The sequence below is a fragment of the Nanorana parkeri genome, unplaced genomic scaffold (genome assembly GCF_000935625.1).
Source record: "Nanorana parkeri isolate BGI_ZX_2015 unplaced genomic scaffold, ASM93562v1 scaffold79, whole genome shotgun sequence".
Lineage (NCBI taxonomy): Eukaryota > Metazoa > Chordata > Amphibia > Anura > Dicroglossidae > Nanorana > Nanorana parkeri.
In genome coordinates, this window is record NW_017306347.1 from 1,975,066 (window position 1) to 1,992,516 (window position 17,451).

At 42.0% G+C, this 17,451-nt stretch overlaps 1 protein-coding gene across 1 annotated transcript in view; it reads left to right on the top strand.

Annotated features, from left to right (window-relative positions):
* Positions 1-17,451, top strand: part of LOC108804952 (serine/threonine-protein kinase TNNI3K) — a 150,011-nt gene that overhangs the window by 55,097 nt on the left and 77,463 nt on the right. The window contains exons 19-20 of the mRNA XM_018576888.1: positions 3,039-3,091; positions 12,610-12,742. Coding sequence (XP_018432390.1) covers positions 3,039-3,091; positions 12,610-12,742 — 186 coding nt within the window. The remainder of the gene's footprint in view (positions 1-3,038; positions 3,092-12,609; positions 12,743-17,451) is intronic.

The window sequence follows — 17,451 nt, forward strand, 5'->3', positions numbered from 1 at the left end:
CTGGGCACCGTGATTGCCAGTGCGCATGCGCGGTACACAGGGCGTAGTGCGCCTGCGCCACTTAGCACTTTCAGGTGCTAGTCAGGCTGGGGGAGGTCCCTAGCACTCACCACTTGCCCCATCAGCCCTGCGATTGGCTCCTGACTGAGGAAGCTTCCTGGTTGCCCCGGCAGCCAGGGGGTGGTCCTTGGCGTTCCCTGTGTAAGTAAAGCCGGTCAGAGCCTTGACTCATTGCTGAGTTATTCTACCTCATGGTGATCACCCAGCTCCCGTGTGTGAATCTGTTTTCTGAGACTTGCCTGACCTCCCGTTTTGCCGACCATTCCACCTGTCCTCTCGCTCTTGAACCTCGCTGCCTGCCCCGACCTGGACTCGACTACTCTTTTTGGACTTCCCTCTGGTACTTCGACTTCGGACCCTGCCCCGTCCCTGCCAATGGGTTCCACCTACGACCCAGCCGTATATCCCGACAGGTTACCCCTGAACCAAAAGGGTTAACTGCTCATTTTGGTCTAGGGTCTCAAATAACAAAAAGATACTTACCTGAGCCTTGGTCCCCACGGCTGCTAGACTTGACCACGCAGTGTTTTCTTCCCCGGGCTCTGGTGGTCTAAGCCCCAGTGATGTCATCACATCTAATGCAGTCCATTCGCCTGCATTAGGCATAAGGACACCAAGGGACATATCACAGCCAAAGTGGAGGGGGGAGAGGTGAGTGCTGACTGAAGCAAGAATGAGGATCAGATGACCATATCTTCTGTATTCCGGACCTTAGAGAAAAATGAGCAGTTAAGTGCAGGGGTAGCCCCACTACAATGATTAGCTTTTTAAAAAAAACAAAGAAAAACTGGAGTTCTTCTTAAAAATAACAAATATATGAGCCACTGGTTTCTGCAGGGGAGGAGCAATTGACATCCTCCCACTGCACCAGTACTGCATAAACAGAAAAAGACCCAACTTTCTGTGCATCAGCCACTGTAAACTATGCTGAGTATAATACAGGATGCCCTCTGATCACACTGTATTTATTACTTTACTGTAAACTTTATTATTATTATTATTAGTAGTAGTAGTAGTAGTAGTAGTAGTAGTAGTAGTAGTAGTAGTATAATACAGGACTTACTGTATATAGCACCAACAGTTGGTGCAGTGCTTTACAAAATGAAGGTAAACAGTACAGTTACAATACAATAAAAAAAAAAGGGATTATAAGGGTGCCCTGGTCACGAGAACCTTCTAAAAGGAAGGACAAGTAATATACAAGGTAATAACCGTCTGGGAAGGAGTTGATGGGAAAAGTAACTGTTCAGTTTTTAGTTGAGTTAAGAGAGAGTAGAATAGAGCAAGAGGGTGACTGGAAAAGGTGCAAGGGAATGGGGTCCAGGGGGCAAGTGATTAGGTAGTTGTTAGTATAACAAGTAGTGTAGCAAACTCTTCTGTCGTGTCAAAAAAGCAATGTATTGTATGTAGTGGTAGACATGGTATATTTAGCATAGTTATGGATTATGAGAAAGGATTCCCTTTTTTTTCAGAATTCTTTCCTAACAGCTGTCATAGACTCAGTATTTGAAGGGTAAAACTAATAATATATCACTTTTTTCTAGAAGACAAGTAAGCATGTTTTAATTTAGAATTTATGCTGAAAGCAAACCTTTCTTATATAAAACAATGTATGGGCCATTGGCTTCCACAGAGGAAGGGCATTTTACACCCCATCTCCTACTGCGCCATGTAATAAGCATAAAAAGATCCTCCTTCCTGTGTCTCAGCCATGGTGGACAGTACATTTGGTCAGCCCGTGAGTGGGTATTTCTGGCTGTCAATCCACATATTTTAGGGTGTGTGTAATAAACGCAGCCTGGGTATCGGGATGGAATAGCTGATTGACTGTGCTGTGCCATAGAATGCAGAATTTTCTTGACTGCTGAGAATCATAGTTAAACACTTGTTTTATGTTGTTACCCTTCCCCACCCACCACCAATATATACTAGACAAATTAACTTTATCGGAAGGGCAAGGCCACAGCTTTGACGTTCATCATCATATTAAACATAACTCTTTTCTGTTTACATTAACCCGTGCCAGTCACGGATAAACCGTGAGCACACAAATATCATGTCTTTATAACACAATGCAGAAAATCTGTCTTCACCATCGGTTCTAGACGGATGTCCAACCATCAAAGAATTTCAGCAAAGTTAACGTGGTAATTAGTGATGGGCTCCGGCGTGTTCGCAGCTCCACGTGCCGAGCCCTCCAGGAAGCTGACAGCACGCAGCGCCAATCACAGGCACTGAGACGTTTCCCGATCTCTGCAGCTGCGGACCGGGAACATGTCTCAGTACCTGTGATTGGTGCTGCGCGCTGTCAACTTCCTGGCGGGCTCGGCACGTGGAGCTGCGAAGCCCATCACTAGTGGTAATTGGATAAGCTGGCAAGGTCAAAAACATGCCAACACAGCTGTAACAAGTTAGAAAAGAAAAAGTAGGGTAGGGTGGGAGGGGATGTTTGGCTTGCTGGTCGATTCCCAAAAGGCCAGCAAGCCCACTTCCTCACACTTTTAACACTTTGCTTGTCTCCGCCTTTGTAACCTATCCCCCAATTAATCATTGATAACGCACTTATACAGTAGTGGTCCATTTTACTGACCACGTCCTTACTAAATGATTCCAGCAGTCAAGGCTCCCTCCCCTGACAGGTCAAGGGATCTGCCATTTTGCACATGATGTGGTGCTGTGACCCTTGTGTACAAGGCTCTAGTATTCATTGGTGACACCATACAATACAACCCCATCTTGTCTTCAAGGTTGAATACAGCACAACCTTTCATTTGGTCATTTAGGGGACTGCAGATACTGCCCTGTGCTCCACCACAACACAAGACGTATCTTTTCATACCGGAAATATATAGAAATAGGAGTGTATAACCAGTAACTTTTCATTGTCTTTCCTGTGGCGGATGTTCAGTCGTATCTCAGCTTTGCTTAAAATGAATAAATAAAGTGCAAAAAATATTTTGATGTTTATCTCTTTACAGAGTCAAGGTTTCTTCAGTCGGTCGATGAGGACAACATGACCAAACAGCCCGGGGTTTGTATACATTTTTTCTTTTAATAAAAGTATTTCTCATTGATCCGATATCCAGTGTTCTTGAACCCAGTGAGTGATACAAAATCTGTGTGAGTGACTGCGGAAGTACAGAAGTTGACGAATCAATGTGACAGCCAGGCTGCCTAAATCCACATCTGCAGCAAATCCTTTAACACTTGTTTTTCGTCAGTAAGAACGCTTCACCGAGATTTTCCAATATTGATTAAGTCCATCATCTGGTCTCCCTTTCACAAAGCACTTTTTCGGCTCTGATGAATGAGTACCTTTGGAATCCTCAATATGCATGGGCTATAAATGAATCTATAACTTTTTATACACCGCCCAGATCAATGTATTTTTGCAGGAGATACAGCCAGGCATTTTCGATTAGCTCTGGTTACTCAGCCTGTACAGATCAATGACAGTCTCCACAGCTGCCCGCATGCATTCACACATGGGGTGAAGACCAGCTGTTAGGGACACAGGAGCTGCCCCAGGTGCAAACAGCTCTCAGTAAAGTGCCGCTCATCTGTCCCCGGCCGCATGTAATCACTCCTTAAGCAATCAGATGTGAACAGCCACGTACAGTGTCAGCTGAACCCGAATCTCATTCCTAATCCCGGGCTGGGGGCAGGGAGGAGACCCGGATGTATTGTTTAACTATAGCAAGAAAAAGCCAGGTCACCAGGATGGCTGTAAAGTCTGGCTGGGCTGTGTAAATCTTAGGACTAAATGGATAGAAATAAAGGACAGACCAAGCAGCAGTCATATACTGTATGTATTCTACAATTGTATTTAGCTGTTTGCCTGGAGTTCAGCTTTAGTACAGCAAAAGGCCCATTGTTACTCTGTACTTTAATGCACAGAAATTGGAATTAGTATAAAGTTGCACAGCCAGCAGTCAGAAGTAGGCCCGATTTTCCATTGGGGCCTGTAGGCATTGACCTTTGGCTCCTAAATGTACACCCATCTCCAAGGAACAAACCTTTTCCACAGAATCTTACATTTTTTCCCTGGTCTTAACCTGGCTTAGAATATTGTGACATTGAGGAGACTGTATCTCTACTGATGATGTTGAGACATATTAGAAGTTGTTAACTGTATGTAATGGTTGTAACACCATTTTGGCCCGGCTCCTTCAGTAAGTATCTTCAGTAAGTAAGAGGTCCTGTATTGTGGTTGGAGGAAACGCAAAAGGACACCGGTTACTGGGTGGAGTAAGGGACAGTCAAAGAGGAAACATCTATTTTCTGAAACTGTGAGACAACTATGCCCACAATGTGCGTTGAGGAACGTATCCCCCGCCCAAATCTTGAAGTTTCTTAGCAAATATCCCAGTTGTGAGCATTTTTACTCAAAAAGTGAATCTGTTGCGTTGTTTTAGCTGTAGGAACACGCAAGAAGTCCCAAAACCCCAAAATCGTGCTCAGCTCCGTTGAACGATGGGTCTGCCCGTTCCCTCTACTTCCTGTGTCTACATTTTGTCCATCACTAGAATAACAAGCCTCACTGATCAATAGAAAGGCACAAGAGGCAGGGAAGGATGTGACAGAGCTCCTGACCAAAGGGGTGAAGGTCACACACAGTTCCTAATGTTCTGATATTATTTAATGTGTATGAATGTTAAAGGGAATTAGGCATGCAGATCCCATAAGCAATAAGAGTTTATTGGGATGATGTTTTTCTGAAATTACATTGTAGTAAACGTTATTATTATACAGACTTTATCAAGTGCCAACAGTTTACAAAGCGCTTTGCAAAATGTGGCAGTTACAATAGAATTCAAGATGCCAAGAGTTTAGCTGTAGATTGTGTTTAGTGGGGCGCATCTTAAAACCCATTCCAAGGTGTCAGTAAACTGGATTGTTAGATTCAATGTCTATTAACTTAAGTGTCAATCCAGTATACAGTACTATACCCATGACAAGTCTTTAAACGTGCCAAAAACATTCACATGTTGATTTTCTGAGTATTAAAGTGACATTAAAGTCTAAAATCCAAACAATGAAGCTGTCACTCGTCGGCTCTATTGATCGGGAAGTGAGCGTCGCTCCCTCACTTTCTGATCATCTCCCTACAGAGAGCGTTGTCAGTCACAGCTTTCCGCAGGGATTCCCCCCACCCTTGTCCGATTCTCTAGTGCTGAGAGTGAGGGAGTGGGCACAGCGGGCTCTGCCTCTAGATAGGCAGAGCCCGCTGTCAATCAGCCAGCTGGATGGATCTCGACAGTATTGTCGGGATCCATCCCAGCAGCAGTGCTCTCAGTATATAGCGAGCTATATTTCCTCCCGTGACCCTAAAGAGAACTATGGGATAAAAAGTTTACCCCATAGTTCTCTTTTAAGTGATCCAATCATCTTCTTCTTTCCAGTAGTTTTCAGGAGTCCCTCCAGAGCTGGTGCCGCTCTGTAATCCAGCGCTGACTGCTGCGTCTTCAGTGTCCCACAGAGTATGTGCGGGTGCACGATTCCGGGCTGCCTGCATTGACTTGCCCTGTGTCTCTCCTCTTCTCCCGGTCGAAGATCTCTACTGCGCGAGCACCCGCCCCATGATCCTTTACGGCCATCGGAGAATCTTCAGAGCTTTGGACGGGAGCGTGCGGCGGAGACACGGGTAAGTTTTAACCTTTTTGGTAACTTTTTTGTTTTGTTTTTGCATATATCTACCTCTCGCTAGTAGTAGATACATGAAAAAAACCCTGAGGGTTTAATTATACAAATAGGGATGTGTTGTCTGACACTGACCATAGAAGTGACCCAGATAGCAACCAATAAAGATATTGGATATATACTGTATATATTTTTTTTTTAACTTGTGATCAGTGTCACTTTAATGCAGAACTCCAGGCAGAATTTTTCTTAACCCTTGCAGTGGGGCTACATCCGCTCTGCAAGGGTTAAGTAATTATTTTTGTCTAGTTTAAAAAAAATTTTTTTTATAAATTCTTTTTATTAAAAGTTTTAGTACGTCCAGTTGTTAAAAAAAATATTATTCTCACCCGATCCTCGGAGGCGGCGTGCTCTTATGCTACACATACACTAGTAGATTTACAATTAAACTTTCATAGGAAAGATCTTTCTTTACCACCCAATAATGCCATCAGGCACCTGCTGAATGTTGGTCATTTGATTCTAATGTTCGATTTCAGAATGAATGGAGTTTCCCAAAGGAAAACCACCTCCACTGTTTAATCGAGAAAAACTTTCCATCTTGCTCCTTTTTTTTCGTCACTAAGGTCAAAACCGATCATCATCAACTAACAGAAAATCAAAAGAAAGATCTTTCGTACGAAAATGCTTTAGTAAAATTGGAGCAGTGTATAGCCAGCCTTAGACCGGTCCCTGGAGCCTCTCCCTCCCCCCCCCCCCCCCCCCAGGAGCTTGCCGCCCCATCCAGCAACCTCCTCCTCCTCCTCCTGTACCATAAATTATCATGTTCTATACACAGTGTATAGACCTGAGGACACCGAGGAACATTCCAATGCTGCAGTTTAGGAGGATACAGGCTTCAGTGACCAGAGAAGCAGGCAGCCAGCTCACCACATGGCTGTCATTAACGTGGGGCAAGCTCCAGACCCAGTTATTGTTGTAGGTCTGAAAGCAGCTTCACCTTGAGCCTGCAAAAGATACACAGGCGACACCGTTCTTTTTACTATGCGATCGGCATCACATTGTGTTGCTCTGCCTCTGCCGTATGGCGCATAGCGTGACGTCTTACACGGGATCAGGTCTCCCTCTGACATCCTCTCCTGCTCTGCTCTGGAGAGCAAAATTGCATGGCGGGGAGGGGGCGTGGTAGGTGGGGGCAGTGTGTGGTAGGTGGGGGGCGGGAGGGCCCCAAGAAAATATTTGTCCAGGATCCAATCAATATTAAAGACGGCCCTGGTTCGGCTGTTTGCGTTAGTATAACTTTTATTTTTAGCACCTAGACAAAAACAAGCACTTAAAGGAGAACTATGGGGTAAGTGTTTCCCCATAGTTCTCCTAAGGGTCACAGGAGGGCATGATCTAGCGTCCTCCTGTGACCCAAAGCTCAGTATATCGAGAGCTACAGCTTGCGGTATACTGAGACCACCCCAGCCGGGAGCTGTGTGAGTGACAGCTATAGGCAGAGCCAGCTGTGCCCGCCCACTCCCCCGTCCGTTCCGCCAGTCAGCGCTGGATAATCGGACAGGGGAGGGGCAGAATCCCTGCAGGGAGCCGTGAGTGACAGTCACAGCTCTCTGCAGGGACATGATCGAGAAGTGAGCCAGCGACGGTTTGTGTTCGCTCACTTCCCGATATATTGAGCCGACGTGTAACAGTTTCATTGTCACATGTCAGCTCGAACTATGAGGTTGAGTGAAAATTACTCGCCTCATAGTTCTCCTTTAACCCTTAAGAACACTTTTGCCTGGAGTTCTTCTTTTAGGCTTTCCACTTTGTCTTTTTATTTCTTCATAGGGTCAGTTGCCGCCTCTCTGACTCCTAATACTGTTCTATGTAAAGTAAAATATTTTACCCCATATATACATTAGTTGCATAGTTAGTTACATAGTATAGTTTGTAAGGTTGAAAAAAGACACAAGTCCATGGAGTTCAACCAATAAAATATGGTAAAAGTTTTACAAGTCACGAAGTAGAAGTAGAAAAACACAAGATACGGGGTAATTGTGTGGAAACTCTGAATATTTGTCAGTAATTTCATTAAATGATAGTCTCTGAAAAGGTTGCCTGCAATTACATGGCTGATAACCATAATTTCTCTCTTCTGTAAAAATGAAACACATAAAATGTAGGACATTTGTGGTTATGTCGTTGGAATATTACTGTTTGCAATGATTTGCTATGCATTGTTTGTCTTTTCTTCTGGCAGGAAAGTGCATATATTATAGGACTCTTACCCTTCCCATTTTTACTTATGTACTTTGTGAGCTTCGGCAAACTCAACATTTTTCAGTGCTTATCCCGGCCCAAAGGATTTCTAAGACAGGGTTTTTCTACCTTTTCTTTAGTTGCGGCACCCTTTAAAAGTATGCAAAATCTCGAGACACTGCAGTCTTAAATTTTAAAAAAATAAAGGTAAATGTAAAAAAACAAAAGGCTCAATTCATGAAGCAAACATACCAAGATAAGGATACTTATTTCCTAAAAAAGTGATAGTTGTTTACTGTGAAGTCCAATGAGATTTGAAAATTGCAGTCACATGGTTAAAATAAAGATCCTTATCCTTGTGTTAAAGCTTTGTGAATTGAGCCTAAAGTATGGTTTCCCTCAAAATCTATAACAAATTCTTATCCTTGATAGGGGTCTGGTATGGATTTTAAGGGGGGACCCCACACAAAAACAAGCAATCAGAGACTTAATATCAGAGTCGTGGCTTATATATCAGAAGACCCCTTTCCTATCAGAGTCCCCCCCTTCACATCAGGAGCCCTCCTGTCATATCAGAAGCCCCCTTTGCATCAGGAGCACCCCTTCACATCATCTTTTAACCTTCCCCACAGTGTGGCTAAGACAGTATGGCAGGGAGAGAGATGTGGGGCAGGTCTGGTCAGATGTGAACTCCTGCCCTCTTCTGAATGCTCGGCGAGGTCCTAGATGCAACCCTCCCAGATTTCCCAGACTTTTGCAAGGGGGCCACACACTGCTCGAATTTGGACCTAGCCTGTTGATTGGTTGCAGTCACTTTTTGGCCAAGACTTTTCAAAGCAGCTCCTTCAACAAAAGTTGATTAAAAGATGGACTACTCTCGAATGGGGGTTTCCAAGGGGGCCACGCACACTGCTCAAATTTTGGCCTAGCCAGCTGATTGGTTGCAGTCCCTGTTCATCCAAGATTTTTAAGACCCGCTCCATCAACAAAAGTTAATTGAATATGGACTTTTGTCAAATTGAGGATGGGGGTTCCCAAAGGTGCCACACAGTGCTCAAATTGCGGCCTATTCAGCAGGACTTGACTGAAGTTCCAAAAGTGTATGGCAGGCTTTAGAGAAATTCCTCTGCCGATAGATTAGACCCAACATGCAATGTAAATAAGTAACCGGCTGTTCTTCCCGGAATTATATAAACAACCACTCTGTTGTACAAAAGGATACCAGCTAAGTCTCTACATGTAAGATAAGATGCCTGAGCCCATAGAAAGCCCACTACATACAGTATAAGCTTAACTCTAGCCGTTGGTGTCGGCGTGCCGTTGCTTTTCCCTCTTGTTAGACAAATCTCATTCTGTTAGCGAGGCAAACTGTATTGTAGTCTGTTACCATGGCAGCCGTGAGCATGCATGGTTCTAATTACTAGTAAAAGCTAATGACAAGCGCGTGAATAATGATAAGGAAAAAAGGAGGTTGTTAATAATGGAGCATTTCTCTGGGACACTAATCCAGACAATGCCGGGTTTGGCCCCAGTAAGCTGCGGATTTCAGATTCGTCTGCCAGCCAAAAGTAGAAACATGTTTTGTCAAGAGCCCCGTCCACCCCCCAGCTCGGGAGAGAAAACACAGGCCGAAATTACATTCAAACAAGATACACAAATGCATAACGAGTCCAGGATGCGTGCGAGCCATTGATTTCTACTTTTGTTTAATGATGATAATTGAAGGGAACAATCAAAACATGAGCAAAGCTACTCCGTGGTCGTAATTGTTTTTGGAGTCGATTTGGCATTCTAATAACACGGGGGAACAATATATTTAAGACCCCATTCACACTGAGCGATTTCAGCTCAAAGATCAGCTCAATGTCGCTCAATGTAGCTCGTCCAATGCATTTCAATGGAGCTGTTCACAACTCACAGCTCAATGTAGCCTGTAGCTTGTAGCTCAAGCTTGTCGCTTGAACATGACCTATTTTTCGGCGGATTTCGTGCAATTTGGCCCCAATAGATTTCAATGGTGTAGGTCAATGTTGCACAAATTTGTGCGGCATTGCACGACATTGTTGCGCTACAGAAGTGTCACTTTTGCACAGAAATATAAGCAGGAACATAAGCAGGAAACAGGAAGAGCAATTATGTCACATCAAGATCGTTTTTGATTGGATACAGCCCAATGTAGCAGCTGTGAAGTCCATGCCAAAAGTAGCGCTACGTAGCGCGACAATATGTACACTGTTGCTCAATGTAGCTCAATATCTCTCAAAGTCGCTCAGCTCAAATCGGCACTGAAAAACTTGTATATGCAGCCAAATGAAGAAAAAAAAACATTAGACGGGCTCAATACGCAGATTCCACGCAGAAAGGCTTCCCTTAATGGGTACCTAAGGTTTAGAAATAAAGGACGCACAACCAACAAGTGAAAGAGTCCAAAAGTGCCTTTAACTGTTCACTATTGAAACATAAATGTGTTTCGGGGGTCAATAACACTCCTCCTTCATCAGGACTTGAGATATGGATTTGATTGGATTCAGAAGATACTATAACCAAGTGGATCTCTATAGGATTTGAGATAATAATCTCCTTTAGGGCTGAAATTGTAATTGGCAGCCTAAAGGCTGCTCCAAGTGTATACTTACATGCAGGTATGGATGTACCCCCATGCATGCAGACTGTCTGTGTCCAGGGGTGTACATCCTGAACCTGTGCGAAAGTACACCCTCAGAGCAGCATTTACCAGCGTACAGCCACAGCCTGTCATTGATCTGTATCCCTACTCTGTCCCTTAGGACCGGATTTCCCACAAGGCCAACCAGGGACTTGCCTTGGGGCAGCAGTGAGAAGAGGGGCAGCAGGTGTGTGGAATTCCTACCGGTATCTCCCGATGACTGGGACATGCAGTTCCGGGCGCCGAGTGGGTAGTTGTTTTCTACATGTAGCCCTGCTTTGGGCAAGCTGAGCTAAATGTACAGCTGGGAAGCCGCCGCTTGTATGCAGCCTGCAGGTCTGCCATTCTCAATGAGGCGCATTGAGGAACCTGGCCTTGGGGCAGCAGAGAGAGTATATCCGGCCCTGTCTGTCCCCGCTGGGGAGATTCATCTTCTCCATTTGTCCCGATGGCCACTGCCATTGAGACGGAAAATGATGAAGAATCCAAAATACCACATAATTGCGAACTTACATTTTTTTGTACTTACAACATTTTTAAAGAGACAAAACATGGGGTAATGTGTATGTATTGCAGAGATGTACTGAATGTGTATTTTTTTCATTATGCCTAGACATAAACTTTATTAACCTTTTATACTGAAAATATTATGTTGAGTTATACTTCTATTGAGGTATTTAATTCCTTCATATCTGTAGTATATTTAATTCCTTCATATCTGTAGTAATTCTAATATTTTATTTAATTTAGTTACTTATTTAACTGAGTGCAATTTAATAACTTAATCAAATATTAGTAGTCATTTCCTAATATTAGTAGTGTAATTTATTTATTTGCCGGGTTATTCACAAAAGGGTGAAGAGTTTGGAGAAGGCAGGAGACGTGAACAATCTAGACCAACATAGCTGAGCTGGAAAGTGAGCTGAATTGGAGAATGTTTCCAAATCTGATATGTTGTCCTAGATTGTTCCCTTCTCCTGCCTTTTCCAAACTCTTCACCCTTTTGAATAACCCTGTTAATTTAATAATAGTTGTAGTGTAATTTATTTATTTAATATAATACTAGTAGTGCAATTTATTTAATTAAGTTAATAACAGTAGTAAAATGTATACATTTAATTTAATAATAGTAGTAGTGCAATTTATTTAAGTTAATAATAGTAGTGTAATTTAATATATTTAATTGTTTTTCTTTTTTAAATATAATTTGTATTCAAGGTTTTCAAAAGTACAGAATCCGAATAGTACAGATTTACAAGAAAAATAAAATGAAACAATTTAAATCACAATCTTTGGTACATAGTCATAAAAGAAAAATATGGAAAGATACACTTGTAAATCAGGGTGTTGGTTACTTATTTAATTTAATGATAGTAGTACAATGTATTTATTTAATTAAGTTTATTTTATTTAATAATTGTAGTAGTGTAATGTATTTATTTATTTAATTACTAATAGTAGTGTAATTTATGTATTTAAGTTAATAATCGTAGTACAAGGTATGTATTTCATTTAATAATAATGCAATGCATTTATTTCATTTAAAAATAGTAGTGGTGCAATTTATTTTTTAATTTACAATCTATTTATTTCATTTAATAATAGTAGCACAATGTAATTATTGAATTTAAAAATAGCAGTGCATTTTATTTATTTAATTTAAAAATAGTAGTAGTGCAAGTATTTATTTAAGTTAATAATAGTAGTAGTGAAATGCATTTATTTTATTTAATAATACTAGTTGTGCAATGTATTTCTGTAATGTAATAAGAGTAGTGCAGTGTTGCAAGGCTAGCTTCTTTCTGTATGAGAGTCCTAGGCTATAAACACTTGTTTTCCTGCACAGAATTCTATATGGGTGGTAGAAGGTTACTGGTAGCAGCAGACGTGATGATTGGAGCAGGACCCGCACAGCTCCTGACTGCACAATGCTTTCTATAAACCAATAGGGACTTGTTGCCTGATACTGATGACTGTAACAGTTGCTCTTTCATTTTTAGAACCTCCGTTGGATGGCCCCAGAGGTTTTCAGCCAGTCCACGCGCTACACCATAAAGGCCGACGTGTTCAGCTATGCCCTCTGCCTTTGGGAACTGCTTACTGGCGAAATCCCTTTTGCTCATCTAAAACCAGGTAGAGTGTGTGATTCATCTGTAATCCCTACTGCATTCTGCTTCAATCACCGTCCTCATTTCCTTCCACTGGGCACTGGGAATTGACTAGCTTGCTGGGTTTAAAGGAGAACTGCACTTTCACTAGAAATTACACATTTTGTACTAGTCTTTGCAGCCTCTTAAACATGTCATGTGGTAACTTTTCTGAACAGAAGTCCTAATTTTAGCACTACTGCCCGCAGCCTCCTGGCTCTGAGTACATCCTGGGTTTTTTTAATGACAGGTATTTATACAGTGCCTACAATTCACATACAGAACATTCACATCAGTCTCCGCCCCTGAGGAGCTTACAATCTAAGGTCCCTTTTACACATGCATAAAGGGCCAATTTGGACAGGAGCCATTTAACCTTCCAGCATGCCTTTGGAGTGTGGGAAGACAGCATTATATGGTTTGCCCATACTTCTACTTTTACGGCCCATTAGAGGTACCTTATGTGAATCCAAACGTTTTAAAATTCTAAGACCTGAGCTTGACTGTAGAAGCTAAACTCTGGTCAGCATTTCCATTAGGGTGCCCCTCCCTCTTGTACATTCATGAATTACTGCTGGTTTAGTCTGCTTAGCCTCTTCATTACAGTCCCCTAGACAGGAGGTAGGCAATGCCTCATGGGACTTGTAATTCCACAACAGCTGGAGTGCTGATCTGGCCTACCCCTGCCCTAGACTAAATGAGCACTAAATGTACAGTGGGGGAGAGGCACCCTAATGATTATTGATTTATTACAGGTATTTATATTGCACCGACAATATCCACAGAACTTTACATGTGCACATTCACATCGGTCCCTGCCCTCATGGAGCTTACAATCTAAGGTCCCCATCTAACACGCATACATAGAGCCAACTTAGACAGGAGCCAATACCTTTGGAGTGTGAAAGGAAACCACAGAGGAAACCCATGCAAGCACAGGGAGAACATGCAAACTACTTGCAGATAGTGACCTGGCCAGGATTCGAACCAGGGACCCCCAGAGCTTCAAGGCAGAAGCACTAACCACTACATCGCTGACAATGCTGACCAGAATTAAGCTTTTAATGCTCGAGGATTTGTTATGCTGCCAATTTTCCAAAAATTGTGCTTAGTTTGTCTTTAAAACTCCGAACAAATTTATTACTAAACTAATCTGAAGAGCTATTTGCTTCTTCTGCTGTGATTTGAAGGATCTAACGGGCATTTGAGACGAGGTCTGACACAGTATAAATATTTGGAATGTTATACATTTACATGCATATTTATCTTAACCAAAAAAAAAAAAAAGTTTCTGGATCTCAAGCAATGAGGGCTGATTGGTGTTCAATTATAATTATATGCTTATCAAAGTTTAACCGACAATTTCTGTGCTTAATCACATACTCCCACGCTGTTATTTGCATACGGTATTTAATTTTTTACTTTAGATGTGATAAAATGTTAAAACGATTTCTAAAGTTTAATGAGAAGAAGAGACGAAACCCTCTATGTAAAATACACGGTAGGGGACTTTGTTATATATAGTTTGAGGAAGTGGAAGATAACCCAACAGTGGGCTTTGTGACTCCAAAAGGAGCCCCTGTTTGTCGTATATTTTTATATTAAAGGGGTTCTAAACTCTCCGTTTTTTTTGCCTATATCTACTGCTAGCAAGCAGTAGATATAGGCAAGAAGTTTAAAAAAAAACCCTGCTTGAACTGGTTTTAAACTAACCTCGTTATCGCTGCTCGCTCCCGCGCCGAGAATCAGGAAGTGATCGTACGGCCGCAAAGGATCTTAGGACGGGCACATGCGCAGTTCCGATTCTCGGCCGGGAGACGAGCAGAGACGCAAGGTAAGTCTATGGATGCGTGCATCCGCCTGCAGACACCGCTGGATCGGACGGAGACAGAGCAGTCAGCGCTGGATCGGAGAGCTGCCGCACCGCTGGAAGGACAGATGAAAACATCAGGAAAGAAGAGGAAGATTGGAATAAAAGACATCATTTAAGGTAAGTGCTAACATTAACATGGGGGGGAGGGGAAACAAATTTGGCTTTAATGTCACTTTAAGGTTTGAGTGGTGTAGGAAGGATTATATTTTGTGTTTTGATTTTTAGTGCTAGATGAAAAGAAAGCTTGCACCAAAAGAAGGAGCGCCAGGCCACATGGTAAAAGAGTCCAATTTAATTTACTGGTTCACACATAAGAGACAGTGAAGTGAATTTATCAAAACCGGAGCAGACAAAATCTGGAGAAAATGTGCATGGCAACCAATCAGCTTTTCTGTTCAGTTTGTTCAGTTGAGATTTGAAAATGAAAAAGAGTTGCTGATTGGTTGCCATGCACAGGTGCTCCAGATTTTGTCTGCTCCCGTTTTGATAAATCCCCCCCCCCCGTGTCTTCGACGGGTTATTTGTTGTATAAGATATTGCCCTTATGTTTAGCATGATCATGCAAGGAATTCAAACTGATACACGTCTCAGATTAACATCAGTTTCCCGTTTAATGATTGAGCTTATAGTTTAATAAGTTCCAGTGATTAACATAATACTGAGTGCGCATGCACCTAGGTCTATAAAATGACCTTCAAAAGAGGCCACTTAGTTCCAGCTTGAGGCTGCTACATGCTTACAGTTGTTAAACTAATTGCAGAAGATACAAAAGGTTGTTTACATTAGAAGAAGAGACAAAATGGCTGAATAAAAACAAAATGTTTTATATATATATATATATAAGTTAGTCAGGTTGAAAGAAGACACATGTCCATCGAGTTCTACCTAAATATATACATTTATACTTTCTTGTATTCCTGATGAAAAGGGAGTGTTGGCTGTCTTTACTATGTAAACCATTAAAGGAATGTTGTCTTTTTACCATCTGGTCTGGCGCTCCTTCTTTTGGTCCATGCTTTATGTCTTTCAGGGTACCCACTGCAGGGTAGCCCTGTTCTTTGGTGTGAGCTGTCTAACCAGATCCATTGAGCTTTCCGGGTAAATATTTTCCTTTCAGTACCCCATATGAGCATTGACTTAGCCCCAGCGCCTCTTGGATCGCTTACAGAAGAAACAAAAGGGCAGAGTGCCAGGTAGGAGGTACCAAGTAAAAGAAATTACCGTTTTCTTTGAAGTAAGAAAACGTTCAATGGGATTTGGGGGTCCAAAAAGCCCCCTTGATGTTTTTATCATTAAAATTTGTTTTACACTATGGAGGCGCTCCTTTTTTTTTTTTCTGTCTCTCAGATTGACGACTTTTACAACTTTAGATCGTACGATTTTCGTAAGGTTGCTGGCGTTTCCGTCCGTCAAAAGTCGTACGATCTACACTGCGCTTGCGCTAATGAAAATACGGCAAATCAATTACTGCATTTCGTCCAGCTGCTTATCGTTAATTACGGCTAAATTAATTAAATTAATCTTGCGATCATCGGGGCAGGATGGGGCTGCCGTACGAAAATCGTCCGACTATTCGATCATCGGATGAAAAGTTTCGTCCGATAATCGTAAGGTGTATGGTCACCCCAAGACTGGTGGGTTGATTGATTCCACCTGTTGCTCGGAGGAGGCTCAAGCATACAGTGGAGGAGGATTAACCACAGGTTATAAATATATGTCTAACTTGGACCAATCCCTGAGGAGCTGACTCAGAGGTATGGCTGGGGGAGATGATAAATATTTGGGAGCACCTTCCAGAAGGCTCTATCTCTCCTGGGCCTTCTCCCTGGGAAGAGGCCTGCATGAGAATGTGCTGACAGGGCCTGGCTTCAGCATGTGCCATGTGCCTGGGGGCTTTAAACCCTAAGTCACTGCTGGAATGGATACCTAATGGAAGCTGGAGAAATGATATTCTTGCTAATGAGTGTCACAGAGGAGTTGGGTAGAAGCTGCCGTCTGGACACTGTAAGAATGATTTATCACCCATAGGTCCTGGTATCATACAGAGGGAACATAAGCTAGTTGGTGCACCACATGGGCTGTGACTGCTCCTGTAGGGTCATAGATTTACCTGGCTGCCCTCTTTATCAGTATCTATTTCTAAATGTCTCTCTCATAGGACTACTACTATTTCAGAAGATTCTGTCCCCTTTTTTTTCCCTAAATCCCTGAACCCTCTATCCTGAATTTTTGTATTGATCAATAAATTGTAAAAAGACCCTGACATCTGAGTATGATCATTACAAAAAGGTTTTCGATGTTGCTGGATCTGGAAACAGGGCAGGTAATCACAAAACAGGTAGAATAACCCAAAATTAAATGATAGATAGATAGATAGATAGATAGATAGATAGATAGATAGATAGATAGATAGATAGATAGATATGATAGATAGAGATACAGATGGTAGATAGATAGATAGATAGATAGATAGATAGATAGATAGATAGATAGATAGAGATACAGATGATAGATACATATGGTAGATAGACAGACAGAGATAGATAGATAGATAGATAGATAGATAGATAGATACATAGATACATAGATAGATACATAGATAGATAGAGATACAAATAGATAGATAGATACAGATAGATTGATAGATACAGATAGATAGATACAGATAGATAGATAGATAGATAGATAGATAGATAGATAGATAGATAGCTACAGATAGATAGATACGGATAGATACAGATAGATAGATAGATAGAGATAGATAGAGATAGATAGATAGATAGATAGATAGATAGATAGATAGATAGATAGATAGATAGATA